This window comes from Aquarana catesbeiana, linkage group LG01 (genome assembly GCF_042186555.1).
Source record: "Aquarana catesbeiana isolate 2022-GZ linkage group LG01, ASM4218655v1, whole genome shotgun sequence".
NCBI classification, from domain to species: Eukaryota; Metazoa; Chordata; class Amphibia; order Anura; family Ranidae; genus Aquarana; species Aquarana catesbeiana.
In genome coordinates, this window is record NC_133324.1 from 665,826,030 (window position 1) to 665,838,562 (window position 12,533).

The window sequence follows — 12,533 nt, forward strand, 5'->3', positions numbered from 1 at the left end:
ATTGTTATTCCTTACTCATTTGTGATTCAGAAGAACTATCTGACATTTTTCTGATGTTTTTATTTCCTCTTTTCCCCTCAATATACCAAAAAGGCAAAAGTTTCTAACAATGCTATAAAATATAGCCAACATTGGTAGTTCACATGGCAATAAAAACTGATTAAGAGCACTTTCACACTGGGGCGGTGGGGGTGGTAGCGGTAAAGCACCGCTAGTTTGAGTGGCACTTTACCGCTGTTATTCGTGCGGGAACGGGGCAATTTTAACCCCCTAGAAGGAGTTAAAAGCGCTCGTGTAGCGCGCTGCCCAAGCGCTTTGGCAGTGCTGCCCATGCATTCCAATGGGCAGGGGCGGTGGAGGAGCGGTGCATACACCACTCGCAAACCGCCCTAAAGGACTTTTTCTAACGTCATGCAAGCGCACTGCCCCAGTGTGAAAGCACTCGGGCTTTCACACTGGGACTGTAGATGAGGCATTTTTCAGGTGCTTTACATATGCTATTTTTAGCGCTAAAGCGCTTGAAAAATGCCCCAGTGCAAAAATCGTCTAAGAAACAGTTATGAGATTTTTCTACAGTCAAGTAATTTAGATGCTCCTGCTGGCATTATCAGGACAGTTATACGCTCATTTAAAAAAAAATAAAAAAATCTAGAAAAATGTGTATAATATTTAATGAAAATGACTCTTAACACTAATTTTTGGGATGTATCTTCCTTAATTATGTGGCCCACAAATCCGTGGAAATATGAGTAACCCAAGTGTTTTGGAGTTTGTGATGAATAAAACAAGCCTGGAAACTTGGAACGAAAAACCAGTTGCAAGACAAAAAGTGACAAGGGGCTCTTTTCTTTAAACATATTAAATAATTTTTTTCTCAAGTAAATTTTACAAACCAGAAAATGTATACCATGCTGGCAAAAACAAATAACAGGCGCCGTCTAAAATCCAAACTTGACAGATATTTTTAGTTTGATAAACAAAACAAGAAACACAAGTACAAAAGACATAATTCTGCTAATGGTAACAGGGTGCGAGACTGAAATGAAAAGGAACATTCCTGATGATGTGGTAAAGGTTTTGGTTACAGCTATGAAATTCCATAGTACAATATTTATAGTATCAAGGTTAGTCCAAATCCAATGACTCTCCAAATGGTAGCATACTTTAAACTGCAATGTGATTATATTTTATTTATTTTTACACAATTTATGTCATCAGGGAGCCAGTAAGCAAAGCACAAGCAAGGCTGGTCCTAGATAAGATGGCCATTAGACATTCGCAAATGATCTGACCGCGTCAAAATAAAATAAATAGCCGACTCAACTTTCTTCCTGGTCTGGAGCCTCTGGTAAAACTATATACACACCTGAAACTAAATATCCATTTAACCACTTCAGCCCCGGAAGGATTTACCCCCTTCCTGACCAGAGCGTTTTTTGCGATTCGGCACTGCGTCGCTTTAACTGACAATTGCGCGGTCGTGCGACGTGGCTCCCAAACAAAATTGACGTCCTTTTTTTCCCACAAATAGAGCTTTCTTTTGGTGGTATTTGATCGCCTCTGCGATTTTTATTTTTTGCGCTATAAACAAAATAAGAGCGACAATTTTGAAAAAAAACGCATTATTTTTTAAATTTTGCTATAATAAATATCCCCCAAAAATATATAAAAAAAACATTTTTTTTCTTCAGTTTAGGCCGATCGTATTCTTCTACATATTTTTGGTAAAAAAAAATCGCAATAAGCGTTTATTAATTGGTTTGCGCAAACGTTATAGTGTTTACTAAATAGGGGATAGTTTTATGGCATTTTTATTAATAATTTTTTTTTTTACTAGTAATGGCGGCGATCAGAAATTCTTATTGTGACTGCGACGTTATGGCGGACATTTTTGACACATTTTTGGGAACATTGTCATTTATACAGCGATCAGTGCGATTAAAAATGCACTGATTACTGTGTAAATGACACTGGCAGTGAAGGGGTTAACCACTAGGGGGCGGGGAGGGGTTAAGTGTGTCCTAGGGAGTGATTACTAACTGTAGGGGGATGGGCTGTGTGGGTGACGTCACTGATCTCTGCTCCGATGACAGGGAGCAGAGATCGAGTGACACTTGTCACTAGGCAGAACGGGGAGATGCTGTTTACAACGGCATCTCCCCGTTCATCCGCTCCGTGAGGCGATCGCGGGTATCCCCGCGGCGATCGAGTCCGCGGGACCCGCGACCCGACTCACGGAGCTCCCGGCCGGCACGCACGGGCACGGCGGGAAATTCAAATGGACGTACAGGTACGCCCATTTGCCCAGCCGTGCCGCTCTGCCGACGTACATCGGCATGCGCCGGTCGGTTAAGAATAGATCACTCCTGAAAGTCAGTGAGTAATGTCCCCTGTTTAACCACTTCAACCCGGGAAGGATTTACCCCCTTCCTGACTAAGCCCTTTTTTGCGATACGGCACTGAGTCGCTTTAACTGACAATTTGTGCGGTTGTGCGATGCTGTACCATAACAAAATTGACATCCTTTTTTTCCCTACAAATAGAGCTTTCTTTTGGTGGTATTTGATCACCTCTGCGTTTTTTTATTTTTTGCGCTATAAACGAAAAAAGCATTTTGAAAAAAAAAGCAATTATTTTTAATATTTGCGATAAGTTATCGCGCCTACAAAATAGGGGTTATATTTATGGTATTTTTATTATTAATTTTTTTTATTAGTAATGGTGGCGATATGTGATTTTTATCGTGACTGCGACATTGCAGCAGACAGATCGGACACTTTTGACACCATTTTGGAAACACTGCATTTATACAGCGATCAGTGCTATAAAAATGCACTGATTACTGTAAATGTCACTGGCAGGGAAGGGATTAAAAACTAGGAGGCGATCAAGGGATTGTGTTCTCTGGACATGTTCTAACTGTAGAGGGGATGGGCTCACTAGAACACGACAGAGATCACTGCTTCCAATCACTGAGAGCAGTAGATCCCTTTCATGTTGCTAGGCAGAACAAGGAAATGGCTTGTGTACATAGGCATCTCCCCGTTCTGCCTCTCCTTGTCACGATTGCGGGCCACCGGCGGACATCGAGTCCGCAGTACCCGCGGGCATGATCCCGATGACACAGTGACATACAGGTACGTGATTTGGCACACCCGTGCCACTTTGCCGACGTATATCGGCGTGAGCCAGTCGGCAAGTGGTTAATTCTAGGTACAAGCAATAATTGCCTGACACCCCAAGAGCAATAGTTCCAAATGGGTATGGCCCATAGGGTAGAGACATAGAATTCTACTGCAAATAATATAGAAGGAAAGCTATAATAATCTGTATTGCTAGTGGGGAGCATGAATGTTTTATTCCCTTATGAGGGTAAAGATGCAGGCCCCATTCAGACAAAGCTTTATATGATATATAAACATGAATCCTGAAACGTGGTAGGTTTCCTGACGTATGTCACCAAGGAAAAAGGCTGGTTGATATCAGAGACCTAATGTGTACCTGCAGCCGGCTTCAAATTCAAGAGTAGTTATAAAACCGTACAATGAACTTGAAGATCTCACATCAGCAGCCAGCATACGCGGCTGTGCAGGCTCTGTTGCAATGAGGATGCTGGTGCTGAGCATTAAAGTGCAGCCAAAAGCTGGGGCAAATGCATATAGACAGGAAGTGGCTAAAAAAGGCTAGATGTGTTCAGCAGCATTGAGATACAAAAATGACGAGAGAAAAAACAAAAAACGGTATTTTATGATAAAAAATGGCAACGGTTTAATGATATACAGCTCTGTACCAAAGTAAATTATCTACTATTTATAATCTACTTTAAACTTTATACTAGTTAAAACATTCAGTAAATTAAAACTTGTATTCATGTCAAACCCTTATAGAGTTTCCCTCTCTTTCTAAAATTGGAAGTTCTAAAATTGGGAGTTTCATTTTAAAATATCTTAGCTTTAGATCATTCTCATAAATTATATAGTTAAATATTACACACAACTTTCTTTTTTAAAATAAAATCTTTGAAATGAAAAAAAAAAAAAAAAAAAGTTATCCACATGTGCAAAAGAATCTGGGTTATTCTGCTTAAAATTGGAAAAAAATTCTTATTTTCTGCGAATGAAATGCAAGTAGTGGCCAAGGACAACCATATTTTATTGCATCTTGAAGGGCAACCTCTGGGCTTAGAAACAATCTGCTTATATGGCAACTTAGCACTAATATCGCTCTTCCATTGGTGAAATAATAGGTAGTTTAACTATATGCTTTCTGCTAGCAAACACTATGGGACCCGTCTAGGTCTGCAGTGTTGAATATCCTCAGTAGGCAAGCCTTTGAGTCTAGAGCCATTGGGGATCCCAAGTCTTGATTAAAAATATTAAATCACTTCCTGGTAATAGTCATCAATTTTAGAACATGACCAAATCGAATGGTAAAGGGTACAGCGGATTTGTGGACATTTGGGACTGAGAGGTTATAGGAAGTTTTTGTTTCTCTTTTAGAAAGACAAGTAGCCATGAAATAGGTTTGTGAGGTGGTCATACATTGTCGTCAGCTGGCTGATTGCTTGAAAAAAAAAAAAAAAACAAGAAAATAACAAAAACTGATGGATGCCTCCATCCACCTCATTTGTGTGTGCTTGAATAGCACATCCCTACTGGTTTCAGAATACAAGGATCGAAAATTTTGTTGCAAAATTTCCCAACATGTCCCTTCAATAGAAGTGAACTAAAACAGCTTCTGCCAAGTGGGGGAGCCCAGGCACTTCTTGAAATTCGATCAATCCCTGCTGGACTGCCCACATTTTGATCAGTGTATACCTAGCTTTAGAGCTTCATCCCACTCTTCTCCATCTAAGAGTTCTTTATTAGTCCCCCAGGATGTTTTTTTTTTCACATATGCAGCTGCAAGGGCTGGGAAATGCCCTTAAATTTTATATCTTTATGCAGAGGCTTAGCAATTTTATTGCAAAACAAAGATATGTAAGGAAAGATTAAAAAGGGGCATATAATAACATATTCCAGCCAGCGCTGCATTGTAAAATGTCACTATGTAAATTGGTGTACCACTCAAAAGAATACAGATAGCACATTTATAATTATAAACATCAGTTCTGTCCTTTTCTTGGCAGTGTATAAAGCAAAATATAAAAAAGTCCTCCATAAACTTACCGGCATTCAGGTCTTTAAACTTTTGCTTGAGCTCAGCTGGTGTCAGTCTGTACTGATCTAAGCCATCACCCCAATAAATACGGTCAAGGACCTGAAGGTCTCCCCCCACCAGCCATTCTCCACTCTCCATCACCATCTGCAGCAAAGGCATCAAAAGTAAGCTAACAGGCAAGGGTCTCGTAACACATTTTTTTCTTGTAATAGAAGGAAAACCACCATACCTCTACAGAGATAACCTCGCTTTCCCACATAATTAACACATACTCAGACTTCACTAGAGAACTACATTGGATATTTACTTAGAAAGCAAATAGCACATTTTATTAGGAATTTTATGGGATTTCATATTAATTCATTGAAAAACGGTTGTAAAGCAAATAATAACATAACTAAAATAAAGAAACAGGACATTTTCTATCCAAACACAGCCCTTTTGTGGAGTCCACAGCTTGTAAAATAAGCGCAAATGTCATAAAGTGGCTTATTTCTAAACAGTTCTTGGACAGACACTAATGCCGTGTACACACGGGCGGACTTTTCGACCGAACTTGTCCGACAGAACGAATCTGTCGGATAATCCGACCGTGTGTGGGCTTCATCGGACCTCCAGCGGACTTTTTCGGTTGAAAATCAGACAGACTTTAGATTTGAAACATGTTTCAAATCTTTCTGACGGATTCGAGTCCGGTAGAAAAATCCGTTCGTGTGTATGCTAGTCTGACGGACAAAAACCGACGCTAGGGCAGCTATTGGCTACGAACTTCCTTATTTTAGTCTGGTCGTACGTCATCATGTATGAATCCGTCGGACTTTGGTGTGGGAAAGACTGTCGGACCTTTGATGCCGAAAAGTCCGTCCGTGTGTACACGGCATAACATTTATAAAATCAAGACTGAAGATCAGCACTATATTTTTCTAACATTCCTCATGAAAACAGGTAACATTTCCTCACCTGGACATGTAATCAATGTAATCATTCCAAGGTGATTGGTTAAAGTAAAACTAAAAAGGCAAAACTTTTTCTTTATAGTTTTGTCAATTTTTACCGCTGTCTATGCCCGTTATTCGTCCTATTCATCATTATCAAGGAAAGCGAAAGAAAATCCCACAGTTTGGGTTCTCCCCAGAACAAGAATAGAGTGCAAATCTTCCAATGGAGACACTAGTTCTGGTGACTCTGGTGATTATTTCACTTTGGAGGGATTTTTCTTTCATTTCCTGCTTTGGCTATATAGGACAGCAAGTGAAGGGAAATCACAGTGGGCAGAAAAAAACAAAAACCTGACAGGGTTTATAATCCTCCCTTAATTAAAAAGGTAGAAAAACATTAAAATATCCACTTGCACGCAAAAACACCTTTATATTACACTAGAAGTCTGATCAAAAAAGCTAAAAATACAACTGAATTGCAAAGTGTATACAGAATGTGTACTGTTACGTGCAAAAAGATCTGTAATTCTCTTTGGATGATTGTGTGACTTAAGCTGGATCAGCAGGGACCAGACAAATTTCAATCCACGTATGGGCAAGGTGGTTGTACAGAAGTCACTCTACCAACGGACTTCTGCACAACTACTCTGTGGGGGTTTCCCAGCTCAATCAGCGCTGCAGGCTTCAGCTGGCAGTGCTGATCAGTGTATTCTGATGGCAAGGAAGTCTCCCCACTGTCAGAATACAGCTAGGAGGATTCCTCCATCCACCTTATATTTGTGGATGGGGGAATTGTATCAGTTTTTTTTTTTTGTGTAGCCTCCCTGGCGGTTTTCCGAGTGTGGCTCGGGGTTAAAATTCAGTCCCGTTAGCGGTAACCCCGAGCCACACTCGGGATCGCATTGCAGGATCCTGGGGCGGCGTTACTTACCTTGTCCCCGGGATCCTGCGATGTCCCCCGCAGTGTCCGAGGGCTCCGTCCTCCTCCGAAGCCTCTCCGTGCCAGGCTCCGTTCCCTGCGAGCGGCGCGACGCACGGGGGCGGAGCCTGGCGGCAAATTAAAAAAAAAAGTAAAAATCATAACACATACAGTACTGTAATCTTACAGATTACAGTACTGTATGAAATGATTTCACATCCCTTTTGTCCCCAGTGCTTTGTCCTATGCCCTGCATGCAGTTTTACATGATATACACTGTTCTTTCTGCCTGGAAACTGGAGATTGTCCATAGCAACCAAAAAGTGTCCCTTTACGTCAAAAGTGGCTTTAGACCAGCTAGAAAACAGCGATAGTAAATTAGAACACTTGCAGAATTGAGCGATAGTGAATTGTGGGGAAATTTATTTTATTACTATTTTTTTAAAAATTTTTTTAATTATTTATTTTTATTTATTATATTATAATTTATGTTTTTGTGTTTCAAACTTTATCATACTCGGGATATCTACTAGACTCTGGTTTGGACAGATTTAAGTGTGTTATTGTTAAGATTTACAGACCTACAATATAAAACGCCAAATTTCCATGGAAAATAATTGTACCGCTTTCAGCACCTAAAATCCGAAATAATCATACTGCCAGGGAGGTTAATCTGCCGGTTGAACAAAGAAAAAAAACGCACTCATGCATTACTAACATTTGCACTACTGCCAGCTCAGGCAGGTGACACAAAAATTACCTGGTTTGGCAATTAGGCTTCCTAGGTCAGCTTGAGATGAACAATGAATCAGCATTTTTTTGGTCTAGATACAAGGAAGCAGTACAGCTGAACCATCATGCAAATTAATGGTTTTATTGGCTGTGAAGTGTGGCTGAAATGTGTACATTACAAGCCTAGCTGGAAAGAACTACAATAATTTGACAGGTAAAACTCTACAACATTGTACAGCAGGGATACGCAATTAGTGGACCTCCAGCTGTTGCAGAACTACAAGTCCCATGAGGCATAGCAAGACTCTGACAGCCACAAGCATGACAACCAGAGGCATGATGGGACTTGTAGTTTTGCAACAGCTGGAGGTCCGCTAATTGCATATCCCTGTTCTACAGTGTCATGTCTTGTATTTTCAGTTGCCATTCTATCAGAACTCTTTTTCTGGTGGTACTTGCATATACACCTAATCCCGCGGACACACGATCGGACATTCCGACAACAAAACCATGGATTTATTTCCGACGGATGTTGGCTCAAACTTGTCTTGCATACACACGGTCACACAAATGTTGTCGTAAATTACGATCGGCAAGAACGTGCTGACGTATAACACGTACAGCCGAGAAAAATGAAGTTCAATAGCCAGTGTGGCCCTTCTGCTTGATTCCGAGCATGTGTGGACTTTTGTGCGTCGGAATTGTGTACACACGATCGGAATTTCCGACAAGTTTTGTTGTCGGAAAATTTGAGAACTAGCTCTCAAACATTTGTTGTGGGAAATTCCGACAGCAAATGTCGGATGGAGCCTAGACACGGTCGGAATTTCTGACAACAAGCTCACATCAAACATTTGTTGTCGGAATTCTGATCGTGTGTACGCGGCAGAACAGTTACAAAAAGAGCAGAAGCTGAATGGAGACAGGATGTGAAAGCACTCAGTGAGAGTTAAGAACTGTGAATCAGTGAAACTGCATACAGCACTCACAAAAATAATGTCTCACATTTAAAATGTCTCCATTTTAATCACCAATTATTAACAGTTAGGTCATTACTATTAGGGGTCTTATCCTTTCTTGATTAGATCATATGATGACAAGAGCATATCAGCTGGTGTTTGTATCAACAGAAGGCAGAATCCTTTTAGGCCGGGTTCACACTAGTGCGACAAACGCTCCGACATTGGGAGCTCATGTCTCATGACGTGTGAAAATCAATGTTTCCCTATGGGAACCGTCCTAACTGGTCCGAAACAAGTCGGTCCGACTTTGAAAATGCTCCCTGTACTACTTTGGTCTGACTTTGATCCTTCAGCCCATTGACTATCATTGAAGTTGGATCGCTGTCTTGCATGATCCGACTTTGGCATGCAACTTGTGCTCAGATGATCTTGAGAGGGAACTCCGCACCAAATTTTAAATAAAAAACCGGCATGGGTTCCCCCTCCAAGAGCATACCAGGCCCTTCAGTCTGGTATGGATTTTAAGGGGAACCCCCTACCATACACTAGACAGGTTTTTAAAATAATTTATTAGGCAGGTCTGGGGGTCTTCTTCCGACTTCGGGGGTCTCTTCCTTCTTCTCCGTGCTCTCAGGTTCTTCTGCTGGGCTCCTCCGCTATCTTCTGCTCTTTAGCCCGCTCTTTGGCTCGGTCTTCTCCGCCGTCTTCTACCCTCTTCTCTTCTTCCGATGTTGACACGACGCTCGCTCCCACTGTAATGCCGTGTGTGCGGTCCGCAACGACTTATATATAGGGATGGGGCGTGGTCACTGGGTGATGTCACCTGGTGACCCCGCCCCTTATTACATCACAGTCCCGGGGCATGATGGGAATGACGTCATAAGGGGCGGGGTCACCGAGTGACATCACCCAGTGGCCACGCCCCATCCCTATACAAGTCGTTGCGGACCGTGCACATGGCATTACAGTGGGAGAGAGTGTTGTGTCAACATCGGAAGAAGAGAAGAGGGAAGAAGATGGCAGAGAAGACCGGGCCACTGCTAGCAAAAGAGCGGGCAAAAGAGCAGAAGACAGCGGAGGAGCCTGGCAGAAGATACCGGAGAGCGGGAGAAGAACCGAAGCGCACGGAGAAGAGGCCGGAGAGCGTGGAGAAGAAGGACGAGAGCGCGGAGAAGAAGGAAGAGACAGCGGAGAAGAAGGAAGAGACAGCGGAGAAGAAGGAAGAGACAGCGGAGAAGAAGGAAGAGACAGCGGAGAAGCAGGTAGAGACCGCGGAGAAGCAGGTAGAGACCGCGGAGAAGCAGGTAGAGACCGCGGAGAAGCAGGTAGAGACCGCAGAGAAGAAGGAAGAGACCGCGGAGAAGAAGGAAGAGACCGCGGAGAAGAAGGAAGAGACCGCGGAGAAGAAGGAAGAGACCGCGGAGAAGAAGGAAGAGACCGCGAAGTCGGAAAAAGACCCCCGGAGCTGCCTAATAAATTATTTTAGAAACCTGTCTAGTGTGTTTTTTTATTGACACTTTTTTTCCTAGGTGAATGGGTAGGGGTACGATGGACCCCATACTCATTCACATAGGATGGGGGGCCGGGATCTGGGGGTACGGTTCGGGGGGGGGGGGCTCGCTGGTCCCCACCCCTATTCCTGACCGGCCGGGCTGCGTGCTCGTATAAGGGTCTGGTATGGATTTGGGGGGGACCCCCACGCCGTTTTTTCGGCGTAGGGGGTTCCCCTTAAAATCCATACCAGACCCAAGGGCCTGGTATGCTCTTGGAGGGGGAACCTATGCCGGTTTTTTATTTAAAATTTGGCACGGAGTTCCCCCTCAAGATTCATACCAAACACAGTGGTCCATTCTTTTTGGTTTCCCGTGGATCTATCCATCTACACAAAGGTCCCTGATGTCCCATTCCAGCTATCCATCCCGGCTTTATGGTGGTCCGAAGTAGTAAGATTCAACAGCTTACTCAGACCCTCTGTAACGGGGGGTCATGGGTTTCTGGTAAGCGGCCAGGCACTCTACTTATGGTGGTGGACCCAAGCACTTGTGTTTTCATACAACTGGACCCTCACTTGATTTAACATCATACTCGGGTGTTCACATATGGACTAACACAAATCATTATCTTTATTGTTGCACAATATATTGTAGCCCTTGATGCTAGTTTATCGTTTCATTGCACATGTTTTTTCCATATGTTATATGGTCACATATATATTTGAATTTCGTTTAAAGGCGATGATTCATCACCTTTAAATCAATTTATAACTTTTTTGAAATGTGTTTTTTCTGGATATTTTTGTTGTTATTCTGTCTCTCACTGTTAACCACTTCAGCCCCGGAAGATTTGGCTGCTCAATGACCAGGCACTACTGCGTCGCTTTAACTGACAACTGTGCGGTCGTGAAATGCTGTACCCAAACAAAATTGACGTATTTTTTCCCCACAAATAGAGCTTTCTTTTGGTGGCATTTGATCATCTCTGCGGTTTTTATTTTTTGCGCTAAAAAAAAAAAAAAAAAAAAAAAAAAAAAAACACAATATTTTGTACTTCTTGCTATAATAAATATCCCGTTTTTTTAAAAAAGCATTTTTTTTCCTCAGTTTAGGCCAATATGTATTCTTCTATATATTTTTGGTAAAAAAAAACAAACAAAAAAATCGCAATAAGCGCATATTGATTGGTTTGCGCAAGAGTTATAGCATCTACAAAAATAGGGGAAAGATTTATGGCATTTTAATTATTTATTTTTTTTACTAGTAATGGTGGTGATCAGCGATTTTTGGCTGCGACATTATGGCGGACAGGTCGGACACTTTTGACACATTTTTGGGACCACTGGCATTTATACAGTAATCAGTGCTATAAAAATGCACTGATTACTGTGTAAATGTCCCTGGCAGGGAAGGGGTTAACACTAGGGGCGATCAAGGGGTTAACTGTGTTCCCTAGGGAGTGATTCTAACTGTGGGGGGAGGGGACTGACTGGGTGAGGAGAGCGATCAGCCCTGACAGCATGGAGATCTGTCTGTCTATTTAGATCGATCGCGGAGCATCGGCTCTGGGGGTGCGCACATGCCCCCTAGTGGTCAAAAGGCGAACAGACGTACAGAGCCATGTCGGTTCGCCCAGGGAAGCAAACCTGCCGCAGTAGAACAGCGGCTGCTGGTAGGGAAGAGGTTAAAATAAACCTACCATTACAATTATAGACTGATAATTTCTTTGTCAGTGGGCAAATGAACAAAATCAGCAGGGGATCAAATACTTTTTTCCCTCACTATATTATCATACATATACATACACACACACATACCTTTTGTTTCCATGTGTTTTTTTTTTTTTTTAAATGGTGCAGGGTGTGGGCATATTTAACCACTTGCCGACCGCCTCATGCAGATATACTGAGGCAGAATGGCACGGGCAGGCAGAGTAACGTATGTCAGAAAGGGCTTTGTCTTCAAGTGGTTAGAAGAGTAGGTAATGTGTGACATAAGCTTCTAAATGTTGTGCATAAAATGCCAGGACAGTTCAAACCCCCCCCAAATGACCCCATTTTGGAAAGTAGACACTCCAAGCAATTTGCTGAGAGGTATGGGGAGTATTTTGCACATCTCGCTTTTTGTCACAAAGTTTTGAAAATTGAAAAAAAAAAAATTCTTTTCTTTCTTCATTTTCAAAAACAAATGAGAGCTGCAAAATATTTACCATGCCTCTCAGCAAATAGCTTGGGGTGTCTACTTTCCAAAATGGGGTCATTTGGAGAGGTTTTGTGCCATCTTGGCATTTTATGGCATTCAAAACTGTGATAGGTAGTGAGGAGTGAAA

At 42.2% G+C, this 12,533-nt stretch overlaps 1 protein-coding gene across 1 annotated transcript in view; it reads right to left on the reverse strand.

Moving 5' to 3' along the window:
* PAPSS1 (3'-phosphoadenosine 5'-phosphosulfate synthase 1) overlaps positions 1-12,533 on the reverse strand; it is a 201,185-nt gene that overhangs the window by 41,992 nt on the left and 146,660 nt on the right. The window contains exon 9 of the mRNA XM_073602039.1: positions 5,169-5,304. Within this exon, the coding sequence (XP_073458140.1) occupies positions 5,169-5,304 (136 nt within the window). The remainder of the gene's footprint in view (positions 1-5,168; positions 5,305-12,533) is intronic.